At 37.1% G+C, this 27,768-nt stretch overlaps 1 protein-coding gene across 15 annotated transcripts in view; it reads left to right on the top strand.

Moving 5' to 3' along the window:
* Positions 1 to 27,768, top strand: part of ZNF438 (zinc finger protein 438) — a 60,689-nt gene that overhangs the window by 12,901 nt on the left and 20,020 nt on the right. For 6 of the 15 annotated variants that reach the window (XR_011737770.1, XM_071805279.1, XM_071805287.1 and 3 more), the window contains 2 exons: positions 21,379 to 21,445; positions 21,638 to 21,694. The exons of 1 other annotated variant lie outside the window; for it this stretch is intronic. Coding sequence is in view for 12 of the 14 variants with exons in the window: in XM_071805279.1 (XP_071661380.1) it covers positions 21,667 to 21,694 (28 nt within the window). In the remaining 2 variants the exon portion in view is untranslated. Of the gene's footprint in view, positions 1 to 18,552; positions 18,700 to 21,378; positions 21,446 to 21,637; positions 21,695 to 27,768 lie in introns of those variants that run through there. 8 more of the 15 variants (XM_071805290.1, XM_071805283.1, XM_071805289.1 and 5 more) reach the window with 4 other exon arrangements.

The following is a 27,768-nucleotide window of genomic DNA, read 5'->3' as shown; positions in this document are numbered from 1 at the left end:
TGTGTTGCTTTAGTATTTCATTTTCTTTTTTTCCCCTCAGTTTTATTTATTTAACAATTCCACTCTGCTCAGTGAGTAGCTGAGTAGAATTCAGTCATGCAGGAGCTGGCTGTGCCGGCGGCGTTAGTGACGGCCAAGGGCCGCCGGAGGTGTGAAGGCAGAGGAAAGGAAACAAAACAGAATCCAACGAAATAGCTGAGAAAAGGACGAGTTTGGTAGTAAAGGCAGGTGAAGAGGGATGCTCGAGTGACAAGGTGGAAGAAAAGAAGCTAAAGTGCAGTAATGCAATGTGTGATGACGCTTTTCTGATGTGTAATTTTCAGAACAACTTAAGAAGCATGTTGTTTAAATAAGATGATTTATTGAATTTTGTAATTGTAAAAGTATCTTTATAGTTTTGGATACATCAGATTTACACTAATACTCATTTCAGCTGAGCTTATTTTTGCTTACTATAATGAGAATATATTTATAGTTTTAATCAACAAAGTAATAAAAACACTGGTATTTTGTTACTTTATTGCTCATCTGATGTCTGATCAGGATTATGTGCTAATACTTTGCAGCATTATCTGTTGGTAGATATAAAGGAATAAATTTTTCCTTAGTTGGGAGCTTAAAATAGAGTCTGTTGCTTCATTAAAATGGTTCTGAGGTGTGTGTGTGAAGAGCGTGCACGTGTGGTCACTGTTCACTTTGCAAAATGCCCTTGAATGCTTGGTAACTAGATTGAACTACAGTCAGATTACCTAAGTTTCCCCTTACTCCTAGAGGACAGAAATGGTTTCAGCAACAAATACACAGGGTAGCTTGAGTGCATTCTGTTGAGCTATGGGGTTTATTTCAGAATTTGGGAGGTTTGGTTTTACAGAACAGATAACTGAGTTAGCATTCTTGCTCGGATAATGCACTATTTGTTTTGGAAGGAAGTTTCCCATGACTAAATAAGAACAAGATGTTTGACCACCTTCTAGGGAGGAGGCTGTTTGTTCAGCATAAAATTAAAAGAAAAAATTCAGAAGAGACAACTGACCTTTCTTACATGGTGTTTGAAATGTTTTCATGTGTCTTCTGGACTTTAATTATACTGCATATAAATGGCAAGAAGAAAGACCAGAGGTTTTGTTCTTTTCTTGGAAGTATAGCTTTATCACATTGTTGGGAATTTATAGCTTAGTAATATAGTGTTTTTTCCATTCCTGCGTGTTGCAGTTGGTTTGTACAGCCTCATATTTGGCAGCCAAGTGCTCACTTTTTCATGATTTTTTTTTTTGGCATGAAAGGGTTACTGTTCACATTTCCTGTGTAATTCCTTCTGATCTTGCTGGGCTGTAATTACTTTCTTGATGTTAAACATTCCCAGGCTCCTATAACCTCCTAGCCTGCCTGCACTGGCCAAGTCTGTCCCAGGTGATCATGTGGGCGAACCTCCTGTTTTTAAGGATAAAAATCTCTCCTTCCTGTGTAAGATAGGCTGCATACTCATTCCTTTGCTGTACAATCCCAAGAGAGATCTTTTTAAAAATAATAATAAGGTAACACATCACTCTTTCAGAGTCAGCTCTAGCAGCTAAACAGATGACAAATCAAGTGTGTGGGTTTAGAATTTGCTGAATCTTGGTTGAATGACTGCGAGTTCACATTAAAGATTATTTTTTCTTAATACATTTGGAAAATAGGTTATGACATAAAAAAGACAGATTTTGACTGTAGCTTTTTCCTTTTGACCATATATTTGGCAAATCATTTTAAGCTTGCTTGAATGTAGAACTACTTAGTTGAGCCTTCAGGATCTTTTTTTTCTTTTGAGTTCTCTGTAATAGCTTACAAAAAACCAAGAGGATATTTCTCAACTCTGTCTTTCCCACACCGTTCAACTATCCTGTGTTTCTTCTGGTTTTCAGTTTGTCATATATAAGCAGTAAACACAAGGTATTATTTTGCTTTTAAATAGAAGTGACTGCGTACTTCTGAAGAATGTTTGCTTCAGAGGTGTGCGAACTGCAGTGTTCTGTTTGCAAAGGCACTGGTAGGTCCTACGTGCCACCACTCAGCTGCTCTTCAGCTTTAATCTGGAGGAGCAACCTGTAAGAATGCCAGTGAAGTTTGCTTTCCATGACCTTTCTGCCGTTCTTTCTCAGTGCCAAGAAAGATGAAAGATGGTGATGGCAGGGTTTTTTTTAGGGTGTGAGGAGTTGTAATGTGCTGATATATTGACATTGGTGGGTGGTATTTTCTGACAATGTCAGAGAAAGCAGCTGAAGGTTCTGTGCACCGTTGCATCAAGAAGTAGCCCCAATTTTGATATTTCATTCAAGAGTCATCTCATTAGCTTATTATCCTGTAACAGATAATTTTTTTTGTCATAATCCTAGTCTCATTACCTTATGCATTTAATTGACTGCTTTGTGAAATTCTCAGGCTGCAAGTGATTCTATTTTGTTTAGCTGTGGTACCATGCTTGTAACTCAGATGTCTTCCCAGTATACTGACTGACTGAAGTCTCATGAATGCATAACTTGTGTGTGAGCTCAGTGTGATTATACTTGGAAGAAAATGTTGTGTAGGTAATAAATCGTAGCTGTTTGAGCTCCTTTCTTAGTTCAGTTCTCATGCATACCAGTACCTGTTCTTTACTGTATAAACAGAAGTCAGAGCAGATGATATGCATGTTGTTAACTGAGCTGCTATGCTAGCAAAGGATAGGAAGAATGCATTTTATTGAAAATGTCTTTTTAATTTTTATCAGGAAGTCTTCTTGAATTTGATGGCTTAGTTATAATTGGAATGCAGTCATTATGCTGCCCAGTCCTTAATTGCATGCTCTATCATATAATTGGGAACATGCCTGTCAGATATGCTTGTTATTGAACCCAGAGGTGCTTACTGGCATATGACTCAACACAGGGCAAACCAGTCCTGGCATAAAGTATTTATACAGTAGTCATGTGGAGGAATAAAAAAACCCCACAAACTATTCATAACAAACAAAACCAAACAAACACCTCCCCCCCGCCCCAACAAAACCAACAAAAAAAACCCCAACCAACCAACCAACCAAAAAACCCAAAAAAACCACAACCATGAAGGACTAAGTAAGTATAACTGAACAGCCAGAAGAAGACAGTGCTGATATCTTGATTAGACTGTTCCTTTGTTGTTTCATCGTGGCCTGTATGTGATCTCCAAGTACCTGAGATTTTGTAGGAAACTTCATTTGAAGAGGGCTTAACCTAAACACATCCCCTTGGGTATGCAATCAACACGGTGCAAGCATTCTAGGCTTCCTGTGCAACTGAGTGCAGCCGGGTAGCGTGTTGGTTAAAGCTTTTCTTCAAAGCAGCTTATTTTTGACTTTATATTATGAAAACACTGATGAATTTAGCGTTAGTTGAAAGAGAGTACGGCTGTAGTGAAGCCTGCTTTCCATCTAATAGGTTGTATAGATTGTCTTCCCTTTCTCTTTTCCTGTTTAATTTTTTCTCCTGCTCAGATGAAGACAGTGAGGAATTACTCGTTATATTTTAATTAAAGGTAACCTGTTTTGAATTTACTTTGTAAAGTGCTTAGAATGTAACTGACCTGGCTCCATTATAAATTTCACCTTTGCAGTGGAAAATACCCTGAGTGGTAATGAATCTTCTTCTATGAAAAATGGGTGGTTTCAGAGTCCTACATTAATTACCTCCTGGTTTTTGTGTAGAGGGGATGTTACAGGATGTAACCTGGTGCTGTTGATCTTGTGTGTGTGTGTGTGTGTTGATCTTCTAGTGGTTTAACTTAAAACTCTTTTCAATTTAGATGTCTCTAATGTACTGGAGGCAAGGTAGCTGTGATGCAGGAAAGAACTGGACCTAATCTTAAGTATGTTTAGTGCAGAGAAAGAAGCGGTTTGATTTTAACAAGCTACTGTAGAATTAAGGAATAATTTGAATCAGGTGAGTTTTTAAGCTTTCAGACAATGTAACCAACTGTATTTTTATATTCAGAGTTCTACAAGTTCTCTCCTTGAGAAGACATGTAAATTACTGTTATGACAAAATGCATAAATATGTCTAGGATTTGATAGTAATTAATTCATTTCACTTATCTAAGGCAAGATTAAGTGCCTCAGTGTGAAACTGGCTATAAAAAGTAACATGTAAACAAATTTAACACACATCAGGTGTAATAGCACATTTCATAGAACTGCAGACACTTTGTTTTTAAATGCAGTGGTTTCTCACTTTTACCATTCATGAACTGAAGTTTAGTCACAGGGCACCTCTTGACTAGATTTTCTAGGACATTTTTATGTCTCTGGCTTTCTTGAGTGACTTGACCTGTATGTAACAAAGTATCAAGTACTGCTCAAATGTTGATTACCATTCTGATAAAGTTCATATTTACCACTGATGCACAGAAAGAATGATTGACTCTTTGAGTTTTCTTGGATTTGTCCTGGTTCAGCACATGCCGTGTATCCACTGATGGGAGAATCTCTGAACATGTGGTCTTTGTGCAACTGTCTTTCGGGGTCTTTTTTGTAGATAACTAGATTTCATGAGCTTCTTACCTGAGAGTTCCACAAAATTGACTTTAAAATTACTGTGTGTGGCACATCAGCTTTTTTTGTGGTCTATATTTCATCTTTGGTTCTTCGTATGTGTACACACATTTCATACATATATATTCATTTGTAAATGTATCAACACTGATGTTTTTATAGGAATTGGCTATAGTCTTTATTCTTAGATAAGTTAAGCATGCATAAGGTCTTTAAATTATGGCAGTTCTTTGTACACTTGTGTATGTACTGCATTTTAATTCCATCTGTCTGCTTCGTGTATATTTAGTAATGCTTACTGACTTGATGCACACGTTTTTGCTGTTATTTATTCTTTAATTTATTTACACATTTTAATTCCTGGAGTTCTATATCGATGCATCAGGGAGAAATAGAGGTGAAACAGGAGCGGAGATCTCAGTGATGAAGGGGGAGAGGATACTGTGGTAGCACAGTACAAAGTTTTAGATATCAGTAATATCGAAGTTAATTTGAATCATCATTTATTTTGAAAGGTTCATTGTTTGACAGACACATATGTTGGAAAGCAAAATTAGTAAATTGGAAAAGGATGTGCTAAAAGTGATGTGTTCTTTGGGTACACATTATGGAATCACAGAATCAAATGTCCAGCTCCAAACAGGGCTACCTTCAAAGGTGGGTGAAGTTCTCCAAGTTCTTGTTTAGTTGAGTCTTGATTATCTCCATGGATATTACACAGCCTCTGGATGCCCTTTTCTAGTGTTTGACTGCTTTCACTGTGATTTTTTTCTTCTAATATCTCAATTTCCCACATGGAAACCTGTCTGTATGCTCTTGTCCTTGTCTTGTGCAGCCTGAAGGACAGTCAGTCTGCCCTCATCTTCCATACACCCTCGTTCTAAGTGGTGAAGATAGCAGAAGGATTGCTGCCTTAGCTTTCGGTTCCTACCACTGCGCTTGGGTTCTTGCGTTTGTTTGTGGGGAACCCGAATGTGAGCACAACCCTGTAAGTGCAGAATAGATGGGAGTATCCAGTTCCCTCAGCCTCCTTTTTTTTATCTATGGAAGCCTTTCTTGGCCTTTCACATCCCTTGCTAGTTGCAATTCCAAATGATTTTTGCTTGGGGGCACGCACACAGAATTAGTAAACCGATGTTTCTGTATTTTTTCTGTTAGTTGCTTCCTCTTCTACTGTGAGTGTGCTTCTTTTGTCCTGCAGCTCAGTTAGGAGGACTCTGTTCGTCTGTCGTGGTTTCTCCCACACCTGCTGCATGTCAAAATGCTGGACCGTTCTTGTAGTGAGATGAGGTTCACCTTGAATATCGAGCAGTTCTGCAGAGCTCCCTTATTTTTCAGAGTGGCCCTCTCAAAGGGCTCACACTAGCTAGCTTTCTGAACAAGCAGAAATGTTTCCTCAAGTCTAGGGCTGCAGTTTTGGTGTTCCTCTTGATGGCTTTTCTCAGGATGTTAAGATACACCATCTCCTACAGCCAAGGCTGCCATTGACTTCCACATTCCTGACCAGTACTTTCTTTAGCTTCCCCCTATTACTTTGGAAGACTGTGTTAAATGATCACCCTATTCTCCCTCCGAAAATGTTTAAGCCTTATTATAAAATCCTGGCAACATGTAGTAGGATAGAACATTGGAAAATTATGCAATGCAGCTCCAGTTACCAGCTCTTAGTACAAAATAATGTTTTTATGACCCAAATATTAGCAGAATTAAATACTCTTCTGCCTATTGTTGCCTGAAAATGAAAATGTTTGGCAGAAAAGCTTGAAAATATTCTTGAAATATTAATGGAAACAAATTTCTTAGTTTGTGAAAAATGTGTATGAGAAAGAAGGATATAATAGTTTCTGAGACTGTGTAGTTGCTACTTGAGACAAACATCTCTCTTCTCTTACGCTGCCCACTCAGAATTTCTTGGTTTGAGCACTGCTTGTAAGGGGAAAAACAGCTATCCTGGGTAAAACTGCCATCTTTTGTTTAAAAACTGAAATGGGCATGATTTCTGTAGCTTAAAATTAGATAATACTCGGCTAACAAAAGCAACTGTGCATTAAAGACTTGGCACTGAAAATAGTAATTTCAGATTTGATGTGAATCTACCACTGTAATAAGCTGGTGGACTGTTGTCTTGGACATGGTGATCCACACAAACTATTTTAGTTTCTGAATCACACCCACTGAGGAAAAAAAAAAGTTGTTTATATGAAATAAATGAAACCATTGCATGTGTTCATATTTGTTAATGAATTTCAGGTGGCATTATTTTGTTCTGTAATGGGAAACAAAAAGATCAGGCTACTGGGGTGACAATTTTCGCACTTCTAATATTTAACGGTTCTGGTTTTTAGTTTCTGGGCAATTAATATGCTTTTGAAAGAATCTCTTTTCAAAGTCCACAAAATATGCATCCAGCTTATACTTGTTTACCAGATTTTTATTAAGTAAAACAGGCAGTGATTTTTGAAGGTAGAAAAACCTGTAAACACCCTTGCTCTCTGCAGTTTATTCATGTTTACAGTAGTGTAACAACCAAGATCCCAGGTGGCTGTTATTTCTGACCATTTACAGAAAACAAGCAAGTTCACTGAAGGAAACAGCTTATTCGCAGGTCTTACTGACTAGTTAAAACATTTTCTGTTCCCCATAGATAAATATAGGGACAAAAGATGCCTGACAGGCTTAGCTGATGCTGAGTTTTAGTGTCCAGTTTACCACATTTAGACACCACTACTTAGCAAATGAGGAAAAGTGGTTTAAGTGCAGTGATAGAGTTGCTGGCATTTTTTCTGTGCCAAGACAAGATGAAGCATCATGATGTTTTTAACATTTGAGATGAAGTACCCCCAGTATTTTTTTCAGTTGTGTGTATATTTTTAAGGCTTTTGAAATGTTTGGTTTTAGATGAACAGTCATGAAAACCGAGAACTTTAAAGACACTTTACAATTTGAAAGGCATCAGAAAACAGGAGTATACTGCATGTTTATTATACGTGTGTTTCTCCTGTGTAGAAAGAAGTCTATTCTTGCCACGTGGTCTGATGCCCAAAGTAGTTTTGTACTTTCTATGTGCTCTGCTAAATTGATATATATTGTCTAAATATGTTACTTCTCGGAGGCTTCTTTTAAAAATCCTGTCCAAAACTTTGCATTTCAGAAACTTAAAGCTCATTCTTCCATCTGTATAAAATCAATTTGGTTTTTAGTCTGTGGATATTCATAATCTTTAAATGCAGTTAGTATTATAGCTATTGCAGAGGACAGTTTTGCAAATACTTACAAGTTATATGTTTATGTAGCCTGAAATACTGAAAAAATGAGTTACCTCTTTATCTTTAAAGATAATGGTCATCAATGGAAATAACTTTTTTTTTTTTTTTTTATTAATCAGAGGACCGTGACTTTGAATGCAACTCTGTCTTTGTCATTCCATGTTTCTTTTCTAAGGTTAATTCAGTTCAGACTTGTAGTGTGATCATTGACATTTATATGCTATGGATCATGAGGCCTGCATGCAGTAAGTGAATTCACACAGATCAGAAATATCTGTAGAAGAAAAATAGGAAATGTATTTGGCAGTTATCACCATTATTTTTTCTCTCCCCTCCTCCCTTTCAGCGCTCTAAAAAAACGCAGTTGGGCTGGATGAATGAATTTTGATGCAGGAGAAGATGCAGGATGTTGGCACATGCCTGGTGCACATGTAAAAAATAAAAAACTTATGACACAGATATTAAGTTATTTCACTATTAGTGAAATACAAATGGACTTTTCGGAGAGAAAGTGAATGTGATAGAAATATTCAGGGTTTTCTGCTTTGCCGCAAGGGAGGCTTTGATTTCTATTTTTACAGAAAGGCATTCACTAATGTTCTTTCCATATTAAACTCTTATCTAAATCTTTACAGGTGTCATGTTCTTTGTCCAGGCTTGTATATTTTTGCTATTTAGTACTAATTTTAAAAGATAAAACAAAATAATAAATTAAAAAAACAAAACACAACTTTGTTGTGAAAATTAGAATGGACCCTAATAACCTGTATGTTGAAACATTTTTAATGAGCGTTTAACTCAAGGACCTGTGTGAAAACTGAAATGTCACAACAAAACCTTATAGACCTCGCTGTGGTTTTGTATATTAAACATTCTGTTATCTACTCTAAGAGTTGTCACAATTCAGAAGATGAGTGGTACTGTGTGAGTGTTTTAACTGACAAAGTATATTGGAGGCTTTTTATAAATGTAATTGGAATCTAGAAACATGAGTAGTTCCTTAAAACTTGTTCTGTATTGAATGAAGGAAAATTAAGAGAATTAAGAGAATTCAGTCTATTGCATGTAGGGGGAGTTTGTACTAGTAAATCAAATGGCCACTGATCAATTTCTGAAGCTGCTAAAATGCTTGTTCATACATAAATATATGACAGTTTTCTATCAAATAAATCCACTTTATTCTGATTAATTCTGTACAGGTTTTCTTTCTGATGCCTGTAGAGTAAGTAGTGCAGATGTGTTAGGAACTGTGACCTAACTTGGCATGTTAGGAGCCAAGGGCAAATTCTGCATGCACATATCTCCTGCTTTAGTCTTTAAAACAAGAGCAAACTTGAAAAACAAGGAATACTTAAGCATAAGAATCTGACTAACTCGACAATTGCTTGCTCATTTAGATACCCCCAGAGCACTTCTTCTCTTAGGAAACATGATTTGTTTGACTAAAACAAGGTAAGAAGGGGAGTGAAGTTAGCAATATAATTTAAAGAATGGGGAGCTGATGGTGGCAAGCGCTACGTGGCTTGGAGGCAGTTGGTTAAGAGGTATAGATATTAATAAAAATCTGTGGGCAGTAGAGTACAATAGAGTTCTTTAAATATAGAGGGTGTTCTTGAAGGATACAGAAGCTTAGTAATGATATAAGTCCAATAATGGGCAAGGATGATAAATTTCTGCTGTGCGGAAAAAGGCACAAATATTCAATAAATATTATGTTCTGTATTCGGAAAGAGACTGGATTATGCTTTAACATCTCACCACCTCCATCATTAGTGATGGAAAGAACATATCAGCATACCTGCAACTGTTAATGTTAAAATGTTTTTAAATCTGCTGCACTGACACCTACAGATACTTAAAAAAAAAAGCTTAGAAGCTATATGAATTATTAATTTTGAGTTTTAACAGATCATGGAACAGTGGGGAAAATCTAGAAGGCTGGAGGGATATGGGAACTAATGCGCCCAAATTTAGAAAGTATAAGACGTGCACCTTGAAAAGTCAGAGAGTAGCGTGCTGTCAGTGGAGATTTAAAGAAGAATTTTATAATTAATGTTGATCAGAAGGGGCGAGTCAGCTCCAGCCTTGCACTGCTGCATGAGGTTACTCCATAGAAAGGCCATTATATTTGCCTTTGCCCTTGCTGAATTTCACAGGTTCCCGGTAGCTGTTTCCTCCACCCCATCTGGGTCCTGAAGAGGCCCAGCCCCCCGGTTCCCCATCTCCTGTCGGCCGCACACGTGCTGGGAGTGCACTCAGCTGCGTTGCACGGGTCATTAGTACAGACGTTTAGCACTATTGGCCCAGGATCGATCCCAGAGACATGCCACTGGTAACTGGTGTTCAGTTGGACTTCATACCACGGATCACCACCACTCTTTAGCCTGACAGTCTGGCTGGTGTTCCATGCGCCTTAATATGCACTTTCCAACACATATCTCACCAGTTTGACTGTGAGGATACTGTGGAGATCATGTCAAAGACCTTCATGAAGTCAGGATGAACGACACCTCCCTTTATCCACAGGATTAGTAATTTCATCACAGAAAGTAGTTTGTTTAGGTATGATTTACCAGGCTCCTCCCTACCCCTCACATAGCTGGAAATGACTTCTAGGCAGCTTTACTCTGTACCTCTCTGTGGACTGAGATTAGGCTGATTGACCTGTAGTTCCCCAGATCATCTTTCTTGCCTGTCTTGAAGATGGGTGTGCAGTGTGCCATTTTCCGGTTCTTAGGAAGCTCCCTTCATGCCATGACTTTTTAAAAATGTTACAGTCCATCCTTGCAGGAACACTGACCAGCTCCCTCAGCACTCTGGGATGCATCCTCCTGGAGTTGTACATGCCCAGTTGTCTTAAGCATTTGCTTACTGAGTCTCATCTTTATCTACTGTTGGTCAAGTTATGTTACTGTAGTACCTCAGCCTTTTCGATGCCTTCTGTGACTTGGTCCCCTTCACCATTAAGCTTAAGGCACACATTTTCTTCTGCCTTTTAGTGCCAGTGTACTTGCAGGAACCATTCTGGTCACCTTTCTTATCCCTTTCTAGTTTCAGCTCCAGGTGAGCTTTACCTTTCCTAACTCTCTCGGTGCATGCTTGAGCAGTGTCTGAAATAGTTAAAATTCTACTGAAATTTAGAGACACTGGATATGACTACCAAAGATTGAATTTGACCGTGTAGGAATTAGTGCTGTTTAAAAAAAAAAAAAAAAAGTTTGGTTATTTAATTATTGTGAGCCGAACTTCGGTGTTAGAATTTGAAGACTTGACATGACTCAAGTAGTATAGGTGTCCCACAGCATGTTTTTTTATGGGAAATTGATGAAAAGGTGCTGTGTGTCAAACCACAGAAGCCTAGTTGTTCTAAAACCTTGGTCATGCTTCATTGTTTTTCTCTTGAAGTACTAATTCAGTTTGGTCTTGCTTAGTTTGAGATTTAACTGAATGAATTAGGAATACAAATATCCTTAGGAACAGAAGGCGAAGCTGAAGACCCATAGAGAAAGAAGAATGTTCCCAGGGTTAGCATGGTCTGTGCACCACAGCTGGTTGCTGGACAGTGGCCAGGAATAATTTTGACGTTTATTTCGCATTTTTTCTGCATGAACATGTTTTGAGGACACTTCATTAAGTATGTCCGATAGTCTTTGAAGCTCTGTGTCTTTAAACATTTTTCAAACAACAAACAGGGTGGTAGATACCAAAATGAAAATGATATTGGCAAGGATTATTTGCATAATGGAAACAACACAAGATAAGTGAGTAAAGGCGAACTAGGACAGGTTAGACTTTGATTTAATCTTTTTTCTATGTTTATCTGTGTGAAGGTTTTTGTAATAAGAAGGTATGTTTCATCAGTAACTTTGTGCTGACAGACAATAATAAATCCTGCAGAAAAGGTATCATTTAAGCAAGTAATGGAATATGGATATATGCTTTGTCTTGCAAGTGTTGTCCTGTATACTGCGTGGTGAATGGCTTAGCCATTTGAACAACAGCTGCTATTTTATGTTGCTTCTGCATCATGCTCATCAATGAAGCAATGTCACCACATCTGGATGAGCCTGTGGAATATTTTTGTCTATCTGAATTTTACGATTGGTATTAAGAAATGTGTTTATACCTGATTGACTAGAAAATGTACTCTTCTATGTTCTGATTTGTTCTTAAAACAAATGCTGTATCAGTCACTTTGGCCCAGTGATTGCTTTGTCAGTTGGGTCCGACCTCCATGAGCTCCCAGCCAGGGATCTGGGGCATTCCACGCAGGAGAATCCATCGAAGCGGCAACAGCCCTTTCTTACAAGATGAGAGGGATATGACTGTATGGACAAAGGATGCGGGCCGGCAGGTGAGAACCCTGCTGGGTCTGTACGTGGTGGTTTGGGAGGTGGGTGCTGGCTGCACTGCCTGCACTCAGCTCCCTGCTGGGATGGGGCTCCTGTGCTGGCAGCTTCCACAGGGGCCCCACTGCTGCATTCTGCATCTGTGGGACTCCAACTGCCCTTCATTTTGAAAGATAATTTTGACTACATTGGTTGTATGTTGGGAATTCTTTTAACCTACAAGTATAAGATACTCTTTAACAGTTAAGGTACTTTGTCACAGAATTTGTATAAAATATTGCCTTCTCATTTTTTTGCTAAACTTGGAACTCTGAGTTTTATGAAGGTGTTTCAGTGAGATGCTTTAGTTTGTATACTTAATATTTGATGATTCTTCTGATGTAGAACAGTTTATTGTATGCTTAGGACACTTTAAGGGTGGAGGTCATATAGGATTTAAGTTGCTTACACCAGTCTTTAGATTTTATGGGTTTTTTTAAGTGTTATTTGTTAAGTACACATTCCTTTCTGGTGAGTAGGATCATGTTTGAAAAATATAGGATATAATACATAGTTGGACAATCTTTTTAATGTTTTAAGAAAATCCAACAATTTTCATTGTTGGTTTTAAAAGTACATGTGTTCTTAAAGTGTACTGGGCACTCAGCTGTTCAGCAAAAAAGGCCCTTGGCCCTGCAGCACAGTCTAGGTTAGCAATGTTAGAGCGAAAGTTTGGGGATAGAACCAGTGTAGCACAAAACCCATCAGGAGTGTTCTTAGTACAGCATCTGATTAGTTATCTGGTATACTTTTCAGTACAGGGCAATCTGCAAGGACCAGTTGTGTGTCACAATAGTTAGACATTCTTAACCAAATTATTCTTCTTCTTCTCTAGAATTTGGAGGTTATTTTTGAGTTCAGCTGAAGAAAATAGGCCTTTTCCTTCAACATAAGAAACTAAGTATTTCAGTGTATAATTCCTGTTAAGAGCTTTTTTCATTGGGAGAGATTGAGCATTAGAATCTAATATGCCTTGATTGGTCTCAGGCATTGGTCAGTGTTACTTCTTTTTTGGGTTTTTATTTGGCGATAATACCCTTTTTCTCTTCATTGTTTCTTCTACCTTAGTAATGTGTGTGTTACAGATGAGTACTTTTGGATGGGAACTTAAAAGTCATTAGTTGATAAGCAATTTGAATATTAACATCCTTGAAATACATGCCATCTTGGCCTAGCTCATTTATTGCTTGATCTGGCATGGTCACAGGTTTGCCTTCTCACTTTGTACTCTACGCTGTGTGATAATAAGCTTCTTTTATTTGTTTGTTTGTTTTTTTTCCCCCCCCACTTTGTGAATGCTTGTTTTGCTTGAGTCTGTAAATAAGACCCATTGAAGTTACTTTTTAGAATGCAGCATATTTTTGTATGGGCAATATTGCTGCACAAACGTTATACGTGTCAGAATGTAGTTTTCTGACTGAAAACTGTCTAGCTGACTTTTTAAGAAACTTTGTAATGGAAATTCTTATAGAAACAACTATAAATGATGCTTACTTTACTTATTTAGTACCATGGCAAAAGTTAGTACTATGCTCAAGTTTGCAATTGTAAAGTCAGAAATAATTCCATTATTTGAGTCAGAATTGCAAAGGCAATTCACCTTGCAAAGTTTGGAGTATTGTTTTGCTTTTTGTCAGCTCTTGGTTACCTTTCTTCTAAGTAGAACATTAACAATATGTCCAGACTTTATTAAAATAATAAAAACCCTGCTCAGAATCCTCCTGAATGACCCAATTAAGTTTTATTTTATTTTCATCCGCTGAAGGATTCAGGTTAGTGTCCAGATAACCCATCATCAAAATAGAGGAAGTGATTAGGGACTGATTGTTTCTCGTTTAGTCTTTACATGATTTAAGGACCAGCTACGATTCTACAAAGACTTTAGTGCCACATTTCAAACTTAAGTCAGTCAGATCGTGCTGGTGAATGTGTTGTACTCTCGTCTTAATCCTTAAATTATTAATGGAATGTAAGGGCTGTGTTACCTGAGACATTCCAATACACTTTGACTATGTGTGAGTAAGTTCTGAGGTATCAAATATCTCTAAAATATGTTAGGACTGTCAAATCAAGAAAACAGAACACTTGCTCTCCGTTCAGCATTGCAGTCCTAGCTGGTTGTTTCTATAGTCAAAACTGATAATTAACAGAATCCTAGAACTTCATTTTCACTGGAAAATTGTCGTTACGCTACCAGTAACTGCTTATTCCTCAAATGTAGAAGTTGAGGAAGATGGAAAAAGGCAACTAATATACAAGTAATATTTTTTTGGTCTTTCATTTAGTCATCTTTAACTATTTTGGTTGCTACCTTTGTTGTACATTAAACTCATTCTACTCTTTGAAATAACCTCTTTATCTGTAGTGCAGGAGCAATTAAATAAAAAAAAAATGTATGGCAATTTATTACAGAATATCTTTGTTCTCTGGCACTCAGTCAAATTCTCTTTAATCCTTCAGCATAGCACAAAACACAGGAAGGTTTTTTTAGCGAATTCTGAAGTGTGGTGAGAGCATTTGGGCAGGAATTCCTGGAACAATCTGTCCTATGTACATGGACCCAATGTTACTGTGATTTTCAGTCTATCCTTTGTTGTTAAGAGGTGAATGCAGTTTAAATCCTGAAAGGCATTTGTTGAGGTTGGAGGTTTTCAAGGCCCATCTGGACAGAGCCCTGAGCTTGGAGCGGGAGCTGGACGGGGTGACCCAGCCCGGCCCCCACTGGTGCGACGGGTGTGCGAGGACCTGCGGACACCAGCACGGGTGTTCGTCTCATCCTATGTAAGTGTTGTTATAACTGCAATGAAAGAGCTGGTTAGTATTTGTGATACTGTTTATCTGAAATGAAAGCTAATGTACTACAGCAGATATATAGTGAAAGATAAATTACGTATTTTTCCTTATTAGACCAAAACAGTCATTAATTATGAACAAGAGCGAAGTCATAAAGTCTCACAATTTAATCAGACATTGCAAACTGAAAACCGTAATGGTGTAGTACAATTCCACTACGAATAGCATTATACATTGCTAACAGAATTGTAAGATATATAGGGTCTGTCTTATGAAACTGCATTATTGAGAATCCTGGCAAAACTTCTTAGCAGTTTGGACCCACGCAATACATTAATCCTTAGTTTAGGACAAAGATGACATGGAGAGTGCGAATAGGAGTAAAAGGAATCGCACAGTTTGAATTTTGAAGTAAATTCTAGAGTAGTCATTGCCAAGTAAGAGTGCTAGATGTTTCTGTTTCTTGATTCATTTTTTGAATTTAAATTGTAAGAACTGTTGACAGCATAGATTTCATGTAGTATCTTATAAAAATGCAATTAGTAGTTTGTATTTTCCAGAGCTATTGTTTCCAACTCCCCTCAGAATCAATAACAAAATGTAGCAATTTGTACTGATTCATCATTCCACAGTTATTTTCACAACAGTAAGATCCAAGACTGTGTTATAAAATCAGAAGCTTTGACCTTTTAATGCAGAATAATGGCAAAGATGTCTAATACAGATGTGGAACTTTACACAACTCCAGTTCACAGCATTCAAAGCAGTACTATGAAGAAGGTATTTACTAAAGGAAAACATGAAATTACAATCTATCATTTGAAATTTGGAAAAAAGTATTAATTTTTTGGCATTCTGTGAGTTGTCTAGTATTAGGCATAATAGCAACTGTGCTGTTATTTGCTCTTCTTTCTTAGTTTTTCAGAATGGAGTTGTTTTCTCAAATGGAAAATAGGTGAGGTTATTTACAGTTATAAAAACTGTTTAACTACTTTTTAATACACATGCATTTCATGAAATGAGAATTGATATTCCTCCTTCTTCAACCTTCTCTTCTCCCAGGCATCCTTTTGAGAAACTTAGCTTTTATAATTGTTTTCTCAGGTCCCTGAATTTGCCTTCTTGATGATCGTTATAGTTGTAAAATAAGAACTACTGAGACTGGACACTGGACTGTCTGCAATAGTTAAAAATGTGTGGAACATCCTGATTTCTTGCAGTGTATGTGCTAGTCTTTATTCATATAAATGAAAATGAAAACTCTTCGAAGTTGGTTTCAAAAGATTTATCTGCTCAACAAAAGTAACCACTTTTCATTTGCTTTTTTATTATAAGCTAAATGCCAAAGTTGCCCTGTGTTGTTTCATAAATAAGCTTTTATTATCAGCAACATGTTATCGAAAGCAGCATAGAGCCTGTCAGGTAGGCACGGTTCCACCCTGACAGATGGGCAAGTGCAGGCGTGCCAGCCAACCCTCCTCTACATCACCTCACGGAGTATGAGGGGGAGAATTTTTGCCCAGGATTGGCACGGTGGCATTTGGTGCATGTAAGGCTGGAAGTTCAGGAAATGCTTTCAGACTGGTCCATCTCATAGGATGACCAAAAATGTAAAAATAGCCTGGGTTTTCGATTCTGCTGGGTTCGTACTGGGAAGAGTGACCAGTTGCAATGAGGCTTCTGTTTCTTTTTGGCTGTTTGCTGAAGTCACCGAATGGGCTGAGCCAGTTCTGCCACGGACACACATTTCTCCCTGATTAATTACCTAACTGTGGAAGCATAAGCGGTGTCTAGTTTCTCTTGTAAGAAGGCTGTTGTTTGTGACTACATGCATATCTCTTTGGATATAGGAGGATGAGAACTACTGATGTGCGATGAAATCCTAGTGTGAAAATTAGATTTAGAATAGAAGATGTTGCATAAGAATACATCACACTTATGCACCTGAAGATTTGGATAGTGAAAAGCAGGATATTTTTGCAAGTTTTCAGAAATGCAAATCAGTTATTGCTTGGTTGTTCGGGTTTAGGGGTTTGGAGATGTTTGGGTTTTTTTGAAACAAATTGGCCTAATGCCTTATTCTTGATTTTATAAAGTAGCCAAGCACTGCAGGCTTTTGGCAAATATACTTGCTTGAACAAATGCTTTTGTGCGCTGCACTAGTCAATCTTTGCCTATCATTTTGACCTTTCTCAGTATTTTTGTGTAGATTCAAGGTTTTAATAATTTATTTCAAGTCAAACGCAGCCTTTAAATACCAATAGATTTTGCTAACTTTCCTGTAAGTTAGGCTGATACTCATGCTTCTTGGGGACTTGATTTCTGTTTAAAAGTTTTTAAACTCTGGCAAATAACAGTTGCATGGCACTGTCATTTACAAGATGACACAGTGCATGGAAGAACAGATGTGAAAAATAAAGTGAATAAAACTGCTTTTGAAGTATATATTGACATTTCATGGGCTCCTGTTAGGAGAACATCTTTTCTAAACTATACTAAGTATTTAGTTTTTCTTCTTAGCTGAATGTTTTCCTTCTGAAATGAAATTACATAATATTTAACTAACACTTCTTTACATGCCTACTTTAAAATTAAAGTTCATAATTAAGCTTAATATGAAATAATAAGATTTGATGTGATGCTTTCTTCCAGTACCTGAACTAATGTTCACTGCCTTAGAAGGTACAGTTATCATTGAGAAGCTTTGTTCTTTTAATAAAAGCTACCAAAAATAAATGCCGTTAGGGTCATAGTGGTTTAGTTTAATACTGTTATGATAATGAGTACTATAATTACTTTCAGGTAGTTCTTCCCTCCCTGAGGATGAGATTTTTAGTTTTGATGCCTGCTTAAAGCATGAGAATGACAGTAAAATTAATGTCATAACCTTTACAGCCTATTTGTCGTTTTCTGTTTAGTATCCTAAAGGATTTTGTGTAACATCTAAAATAAATGTCTTGGTATGGACAAGCATCAAATGAGGTTAATTGGGTTCACCTGATATTCAGATTCAGTCTGTCTATGAGGACACCAGTTTCATATAAAAGACCTGTGGGTATCTTTCAGTGAAAATTGCTTTTCAATTATTACATATATATGCTCTGCTTCCTTTAATTATTCAAGACCATTTTACAGTGTAGTTTTTTCCAGTTTATTTGATATTTTTGCTTCTTCTCATTGAAAATTAATTTATCCTTTCATTCTGTGGTAACATAAGGAGTAGTATAGACATGATAGAGCTTATTTTATGGCATTAAGATAAATTTTACTTTTTAATTCTATCCAGCTTCAACTCCACTTAACTTGAAATTCTTGTGATAGATTTCTATTCATCTCTGACCAGGCAGCACCAGATTTCCTGTTTTGAGTTCTGGAGTACTGTGGCTTGAATGATGGTATTTATTGTCCTATGGTTAGAGTTACAAGCTGAGCAAAACAGATTTTAAGATTATGTGGAATTTTTAAAGTTTGGTCATTGGAGTAGGCTCTCAGGTGCAGAAAACTTGATGTTAATGCCAGATAGAAGTAATCCGTATCATCTTCTTTATTCGGAGATAACTAGTATTGGTCTCAAATATACCCAAGGAAGACTGTAAGAATGTTTGAGTCCTCAGTATTCAATAAGAACAACAGGACATCCTGACAAGAGGACATTATTACTGGTGTCCGACCTAAAATTTGTTCTGGATGTAAGCCTGTAAAACAGGTAAAAAATTTAATTAATAACTTTATTTCTATGTTGGGCTCTTTTCTGAACATTAACTTGTTATTTATGGGAAATAGTTATGGCAAGCCAGATTTATAGTTAAATGAAAAAAAAATCAGTTCTCCTGAGGGCAGGTATGGGTAGCTGTGTAGATATTGTATCCTTCAACTTCTGTACTGTACATTGATTCAAAATTTCAGAACTTTTTGAAAAGACTGCAGTTTGATGCATGTCCTAAACATAAATAGATGTAGATATTAAGTATCTGTTAAGCATGTTACCGGTTGGCTGAAAGGTGTCAGACACTGTCAATGAGAAAGGAACATGAATCATTATATGTGCAGTTATACGTGTGGTGGGGCAAGTTCCAAGATCAGCATAAGGCAGTGATCAAAAAGCCAGTATCACTGTTGATAAATTGAAAAATAATGTAAAATGCAGACAGGACAGTCACACAAAATTATGTGGTTTGCTTTGTAAACTGTATTTGTGTTCAAAGAAAACATGTTTTAATACAGTAATACATATAATAATGGATAGCAAAATTTGAAGGGATGATAAGAAGCAGCTTTCTCTGACTTAAAAGTCTTGAACTTTTCAGTTTTTCCACAAAGGAGGGTTACTTGATTAAATATCTGGAAAAATAAAGGGCAATTAAAGGTTCTTTGGTATACTAGCAGTAAAAAAAATGATGAATGGCTAGAAGACAAAAAGTTAATTTGAGAAATTATACTTTATTGTTGTTGTTATTGACAGTAGCTGATCAGTGTACTAGTCTGTCAAAGAAGCAGTGGATATTCTAGTTGAAGACCACTATCTTACTTGCAGCTAGAGTTGAATTCAAATCAGAGATGCCTGTACTAGGTGGATTTGTATGGTCCAATTTTCTGTCCTAGTGTTAGGGTTTCTGAATGCTTGGAAAAAGATGTGGAGCTTATGTTTCCATGTGGTATGCTAAGAATTATTGATCCGTATCTTGAAGTCTGGTTTGTTTGCTGTAATTGTAAGAGGGAAGTAGTAACCATAAGTGGGACACTCTTTAAAATGATATAATGCTCCCTACAACTGGGAGGGACCATGAAAACTTGTAAAAATGTGACTTCAGAATAATAATTTTGAGAACCTTCATTTGAACATCATTTCTTACATTGTTTTTTACAAGAACATGCATTGCTGTATCTACTTCAGTACATTTTCCAATGTTGGAAGTCCTAAAGCTGAAGAGAAAATTATTTGTTTCTGTAAAAAGATCTTGTTGAGCAACACAGTCTTAAAGAAGGATGTCTTATGCTGTGGGTGACAAGTGAAAACCCATGCTGGTTCCTAGAAGTGTTTTGTTTTCCAAAATTACATCAGTGTGGTCTGCTCCATTCTTGTAGGTGAAGAGGGAGTTGTCTGTATGTTACCGTGACGTAAAACTGTATGGAGACGAGCTGGCTTGAGTTTGTGTGCTGGCTCGGTCAGGTCTGAGGTTGGTGGGTCGAGTACCATGGACAGAGGCTCCTTGGGGCAGCCTGGGGCGCCTTGGTCAACCTGGCCAGGAGCTGCTGGTGACACACCAGCGCTTCTCATTGTGTGTGGCTCAGCCCGGAACATACAGATACCAAAGACCCTCGCCTGTCTGCTGTGTGAGAGGTCTCCTCACAGCAGCCACACCTGATTTTCATTCGTGCTTTGGTACTAAACGTCCTTAAAGTTGAATCCGTTGTGCCTCTTCCACACTTGACTGCTGCCCACAGAACCATCTCCTTCTTGGAACCTCTTAATTGCTTTTTGAGAGGCAATTGCATGATAGTAAAGAAACATATTCAAGGTTTATTATTGTGTTTGGTAATTGCATCAGAATTTGTCCTGTTTTTCTGTTGATCCAAACCCAATCTTTTAGTATAAACTTCTTGTGCTCAGAAGGGGGCTCTTGAGTGTATGTCTGGAATGTTCCTTATGTAAGATTCCACCAGCTGTTAAATTGGCCAGGAAAGTCAGCAAACTCCACATCTGCACAGCTGGCCCTGCCCGTGGGAAATGTTATAGATATGCACTGGTATGAAAGCCTAGATCCAAGTAAACACCCAAGTAGTGGGAGCTCCATATGTGTCAGTCAATGGACTTGTCTGTTACCTTCCCAAAGCCTCCAACTGCACCAGGAGGAAAAGAGTTTTATGTTGTGTCACTTTTAACATGTTTGTGATGTTCAGCTGAACCAAATTATTATGTAACCATTCCAAAAGCTAGACCATTTTATGATAAAGAAAATCGAAGTAGTTAATAACAAAATTTTATATTGTCATTGTATTATACTGTGTCTTTCTTACTTGACTTCACTGTTGAATCAGACTCAGCTAAAGCATCACACTGACTGCAATGGAAAGAAATAGCCAACTCTTAAGTTGCTGGGTGGCCACTTGATGTAATGCTATTTTATGTCAAAAATTGTGCATCAAATTTTGCAATAAGTACCAACATCAAATTCAGGAGAGGTGGCAGTGTAATGTCTGCTTCACAAATGTAAGCTAATACCTTCATTGTAGCATCCATGGAAGATTCTGCTGGTCAGTGAGTTTTATGGGACCCGTGCAGTCAGATGTTTGAAGGAAAATGATCGCTTAACCCTACATTGTCTGTGATTCTTCAGAATGCATTGACACATTCATGACATGTCCCCTTTTCTGGCTTTAATAGGGGTTTCCAATTCAAGAAGCCCAAGTTAATTGTTTCCAGTGCCAAAATATGGAGAGTGCATATAAGGGTATGTGTGAACCAGAGAAACACTTGGTTTAAAACTCTGGTGGTGTTTTGCATGATGTACGGGTATACTGGGATCCATTCTGAAATGTAATTTTGGAAAACTGTTGCCGTTGTCCTGTTTTGGTTTGGTTTGGTTTGGTTTTTTTATGAAAAATTATCAGAGCTTCTAAGTATCTATATTTCTTCTTTCCAGGAACGTTGTTGTAACTATTAAAGGGCATAATGCAGAATCCTTTAACTTTTTGTGCAGGTATAGTATACTTTCTATACTTATTTTTGAGAAATTAGATGCTTGTGATTCAAAATGTGGAAGAAATTTCATAATCATTAATAAATCACTGTATAATTCATGTCTACTATTCTACCGTAATATGATTAAAAAAAAAAAAGCCGTTATCCTGCAGCATTTAACACTTTAAAGCATGGCAATAGCTGAGATTGTCTTCTTCTTTAGGACATTGATAGTTACTGTTACCGCCTCTTGTTTAAACCTGAAATATATAAATCTTCTTGTTCGATTCAGCAAAATTAAGTGTTCAGGATTTATTACAATTTTTTTTTATCCTTATATATTTGAAAATCATTGTAATGTTTGACCCCTGTATAACTGGGGGCCAAATTTATTTGCAAGTTATGCTGCAAGACTAGTACAAACAAGAAAAGAAATATTTTCTAAATATAAGCTTAGAATTTTAGATTTTAAGTGCCTTTTCTCCAGCATTTCTATACTTACTAATTTTTTTTATGTTTAACAATATTTTTCTATGTTTTGTCTCTTCAGAAATGATTAGGGTTTTTAAAAATATGTATATATATGTTTTTTTATTTAGCATCTTGGATTTTTCCCTCCATTCGTAGTAAGGGTATTTGTACTGCAACTGTGTATTCCTAAGCCTCTAAATGTGTAGCCATGACTTTAATTTCCTTTCCCTTTTGATCTGTGTCACAATGCTAATGTTTAAATAATGATTTTTAACTTGCATGTCATTTTTAATGATACTTCTTAAACGTGAGTGAGTGTTTGATGGATACGACGTAAGCTCTAATGGACCTTTCAGAACCGTTGCAGGTTGTCAGTTAAGTTTCCATTGTTAGTAGTTATGTTAATTAAGAAAAGCGCTGTCTATTACTTAACTCAAAGCCTTGAGCTTTTACTGTCATGTAAGTTTATACTTTACCTGTTTTGTGAAGACTGAGTATTTTTATGATACTGTAATAATTCTGAGGAATCGTTCCAGAAAGATGTCATGCAAATTGATCGTAGTTGATGAGTTCTGTGTCTAATGGGACTATTCTTTCAAGGGAGACAGTACTTACTGTTGTGTGAAGCTATCCATCCTGCAGCGTGCTCCTTGTCTTTATGGCTTATGACTTCAATACTTAATTCGAATACTTAAATGCCTTATTTTAGGTTTTCCTTTAAATACCATGAATTTGGCCTCTGTTGTAGTCAAATTGAATGTGTTGTCTTTATGTTAAAGCCATTTTTGAATAACAGGAGGAGAATACAGACTGAAGCTGTTTGCAAACTTGAAACTGATGCATCATCCACTTTGAGATTTTTTTGAAGACTTTTCTAAAGAAAAAGTCCAGAGTGAATTATAAGAGCCATATTGTACACTTTGAAAGTGAGAGTTCATGTTAGAAATCATAACCAGATGCAGACCAAGAGCTAGATCAGTGTGAAATCATGATGTTCTACAAATGTGTTATTCTCAGTGTATTCTTTTTATTCTTTTACTGTCACTTTTCTTTGTCCTCGTATCAAGCATCGCTCTTGTTTCTTAAATGTGTTATGGCACTTTGAAAATGTTAAGGCTGTTAACAATTTATAATGATTTATATACATCTATAACATTGGTACCTTTCTTACAAATAAAAGCTTGGAAAATAGATGGTATTGGAAATAGAACCTATCCATCAGTTACATTCAGTATAGCATTTTTATCAGTCTTTCTATACTTTGAAAGTGCTTGTTATTTCTCAGTTGACTATGGAAGTAATGATTAGTGCAAGTTCTGTGAGTGACAACATAAACCCTTCAGTGCTACCATTTGTCATGTAATAGCAGGATTTCTGTAATTTGATACATACTCCCTCAGGGCATCTGTATTTTCTCAATTTAGAAAATTTTATAAGAAAGGTGATTCTCATTTATATAACAAGCAATTGCAACTCCATGTTCGAAGAGATGCACTTTGCTGAATAATGATAAATATTTAACTGCTAGGATTTTATTTTTTTCCTAGGAATTATGAAATGATCATTGAAGCATCATATCCTGTCATTTACACTCATGTTAATATTTGCTGTTGAGCAAGTGCTGGGTATTTTTAAGTCCTCCATAATGAGACAAAATACCAATGTACCTTAGAGAACTGACATACCTTTGGCATTGTCAGGTTTATAGAATGATTTTACTAAATAACTCTAACATGGAATAACTGCGTATCTTATATAATTAGTGTGTGAAATATAAAGCTGTTGTGGTTTATCTAGGAATTTATTTAATTCTTTTTTGTCTTTTTAAAATATACATTGGAAAAGTACAGGCTGAAAGCACAGTTTTTATCCTTGAGTATGTTTTATTTTAGTTAAAAACAAACAAAAAAACCACATAGTTTTTTTAAAAGTCATTGTATAGTTTAGTACATTTTGTATCTATATTAGTATGGTCATTTGATGCTGGGAGATCTCAAACTTCAATTAACCATGTAAATGTGCTTCTTAGCATCATCTTTGCCTTGGCTGGAACCCCTGCTGCCTTTATATCATTAACATAAATGCAGGTGCAAATAGCATTTATGTACTTTGATAGAAAGCAGTTGGAGCCGTTTCACTGTGGGACACAACACTCTCAGATAGTGTACATCTGTTCAAATAATGTATCCAAGCCAGTGACATGAGCGCAAGGATGAAACATCTGCCCCTGAGACCATTTGCCGTACGGCAGATGCTTACATCTTTATTTATGCAGATGGTTCGTGTGATGAGTTGAGCAATGATGAAAGCAAGGAAGTTTGACAAAGATTTTAGGGTATTGCTCGGGATGGGAAAATATGTTTGTAACAGTGCTTAGTTTTCAGATGTCTACCAAAAGAAGAACATCTGTTATAAATTGTGATGTTTTTAGTAATGTGGACGTGTTACTTGGGACATTAACTAGATTAACACAAAATCAGTAAAGGATTTAAAAAAAAAATAAATCACTCATGCAAAAATTGTACTGCAATTATAGATCCTAAGTAGTTCAATAGGAGTAATTACTTCTAACATAACAACATAGCTCGTCATGAAGATGTTCAGAAGATGTGTGCAGTGCTGGAGAAGATTCCTTGGCTTTGAGGGCTTTTCCCTGGAAGTCTTATTTCATGTTACAAAATGACCAGACAAGTCGTTCAGCCTTTCTGGTGACTGAAAGTTCCCCACGGGCCGTGGCCGTGAGCCGTGGGTCCCCACGGAGGGGCTGGTGGGGCCCGGGTGTCCCTGCCCAGGGCCCGGGTGTCCTGCCTGGCCCGACGCGGCGGTGACGGGCACCCGACTCCCCCTGCTGGCCTCCCTGCCCGGGGGTTCCTCGCTCCACATGCACACGTGGATTTAATTAGAAATGTGCTGATATTTCAGCACACGGCAAGCTAAGGATATCATCTTTGGCCGACATTCCTGTCGGCTGCATTCCTGTTGTCATTCCCTAGTATGCTGGCACCCCTTACAAGTGTGCGTTGATATATTATCTCTTAGCAGTGTCTTCAGTCAATTCCCTTTACAGCACATCCAGTACCTGCTTTGGGAACTGGTGCTGGCTTTAAACAACGCAGCGGCTAGCGTGGGCAAGCCTAACAATGCCAAGAAGCACTGCAAACAATTGTAATTATGCACAGGGGGACGAAAAACATTCAGATACTGTAACTGAAATTGTTTTCTGCTACATCGTACTGCCAGAAAGGGCCTAGCTATGTTCAGGTTTGGCAGCAAGTGATGATTTTATATGTTCTGATAACTAATGTCTTCCTAGCCAGGATCATAGTCTTTTCTGAAGGTGTTTTAGTTTTCCTGTGCTTTATAGGGCTGTGTCTGTCTTTGGAAAAAAAATGCATATATACTTGAAGTACTGTAGAGATCCTCTAATCTTTATTTTTGTTTTAATCCTTAGTGGAATTGACTACAAGTGGCAATGTTTTCCTTATCTCAGCCAAAGCTATAGAGGCTTTTTCTGGAGAAGTCTGGGTCATGAAGAAAGAAACGGGGGGACAGCTAGAGCTAACAGAAACCCTGGATAGAGAATTCCCTGTTAAAGAGTTAAATACTTAGGTCATTTTTGAAAGAAATGAGCTATTTACAAAATCCCTCACAAAATACTTTCCAACTATCATCAAACTTCAACAATGTGTTCTGTGTTCAGGCCCTTTCTTTGGGGAGTGCTAAACCCTGTTCGTATAGTTCATACTGCAAAACACAAAATAGCCCAGGCCGAGACTGACGAGTCTTCTGATCCTCCATTCATCTTTAATAGAGGGGGACTTCCCAAGGTTTGTACTATAGAATTTACTATACATATGCTCTTAATGCTTCAACTAACATATACATGCTCTTTTGAGCCAAAGTGGTGAATTAGTTGTTTGTTTCCTCTTGCATACAGGCTCTCTTCAGAAAGAAGTGCTTTGATTTTCACACAAAAAAAGAAAAGTGAGATATATATATATATATATATATATATATATAAGGAATAACAACTTTGCTCTTCTGTTGTGGTATTTCCACATCAGTATTTGTAAAATTAAATTTTGGGAGTAAGAGGCATAATTCCCTTACTGCAGTCAGATGTGTTTTCTGCCCCATGGAGGGAAAGGAGGAGAGTTGAACTCTCAGTAAGACAAAGATAGATTCTGTTCTCAGCTTACTTGAAAGGGGAGCAAGAGTCTAGTCAGAAAATATTTCATGATTTATTCATAAAATGGTTCTACTTGACCTTTTTGTACTGCGTAGTTTCTGAAGAACTCTGCGTTTACTTTTGTAGCAGACCTGGTCATTATTGTTTCCTTCACTTAAGGAAAAACTAAGTTTATTAATTGCCACTTACATTAGGCATATTAAGATTTTGTCCAGGTCGATGTGATCTTGATAGTCCTTTTAAAAAGGATTTTACATTGACTTTACAGTGAATGAATTACTGTTTAGGTCCATATCTTTCTTGAAGCTCGCTAAAAGGAATTTCGACTGGCAGTTCTCCTAGAAAATAATTTTTTTAAATCCAATTACAACCTTTTCTTTTGAATCTTCTGTTTATCCCGAGCTTCTCTAGTACCTAATTTGTATGTGCAGTGCCACTGAAAGTTTATGAATTATGAGTTTATGACCAGGGCTTCCATCACCTCCCTTCAGCTGTTTTCTGAACAATTAGTTCCCCCAGGTGGCTGTGTCACTGAAGCTTCACAGGTATCCAGGGACAGTGTCCTCCATGGAACAGAACAACTGGGCAAACCCGACAAAGATAATTTACTGGATTTGCAGTAGTAGCAAAGTAATTTCCATTCTGGTCTGAGTCCTGTCAGAGCAGCATGGTTTCTAGATAATGCCCACTTGAAGCTTGACATGGTTGCTGAAACTAATATAGGCATGTAGAAGCTGAAGCGTAGGCTTGGATGATGTATCTAACAGTCTCTCTCAGACAGAAGTTCCATGCTTAATCAGAAAGGAACCAGTGTTTTCATCTCAAATAGTGATTTCTGTGGTTGCTGAGGCCAGGCACCATCTTGAGCCTAGAGACTTATCTGTATAAGCCTTATTCCTAAGTTCTCTTATTGATATAGTGAGAAAAATCTATGTGTGATTTTTTCAGCTGTAAAGGTTCAAAAAGTTATTAATAATTACAGATGTTTCATGTCTAGCTCTCTTTATGTCGGTTTTCATTTCTTGATATGAAAATATTTTGATCTGCTCAAAACTTATTAATTGTTAGCTGTAATATGAAATGGCTAACTTATAACTTGAAAGACCATGCTTTCAAAAAAATGGAAAGCTTTTAAAGTTCAGAAACACTGCATGAGAGGTGTTTAGAGAACAAGTGGATCTGCTAATAAATGCATTTTAAATTCATTGCAAAAGAGTGTTTAAAGATCTCTTATGTATATGTGTTCTGACTTTTAAGAAATACTTCCAAGACTTTCTTCCTTTATACAGTAGCACAGAAATGTCTTTTTTCATAGTAGGTTAAGCCTCGCATTGCTCACATTTTATATGAGATGTTGCTTTTGAATATTGTTTTACCCACATGTGGCTAATACATTTGATACTACAACTCAAAAAGTTACCTCAAAGCTGTTG

This window comes from Patagioenas fasciata, chromosome 2, assembly GCF_037038585.1.
Source record: "Patagioenas fasciata isolate bPatFas1 chromosome 2, bPatFas1.hap1, whole genome shotgun sequence".
NCBI classification, from domain to species: Eukaryota; Metazoa; Chordata; class Aves; order Columbiformes; family Columbidae; genus Patagioenas; species Patagioenas fasciata.
The sequence above is the reverse complement of the archived record's forward strand: the minus strand, read 5'-3'. Positions and strand labels throughout refer to the sequence as shown.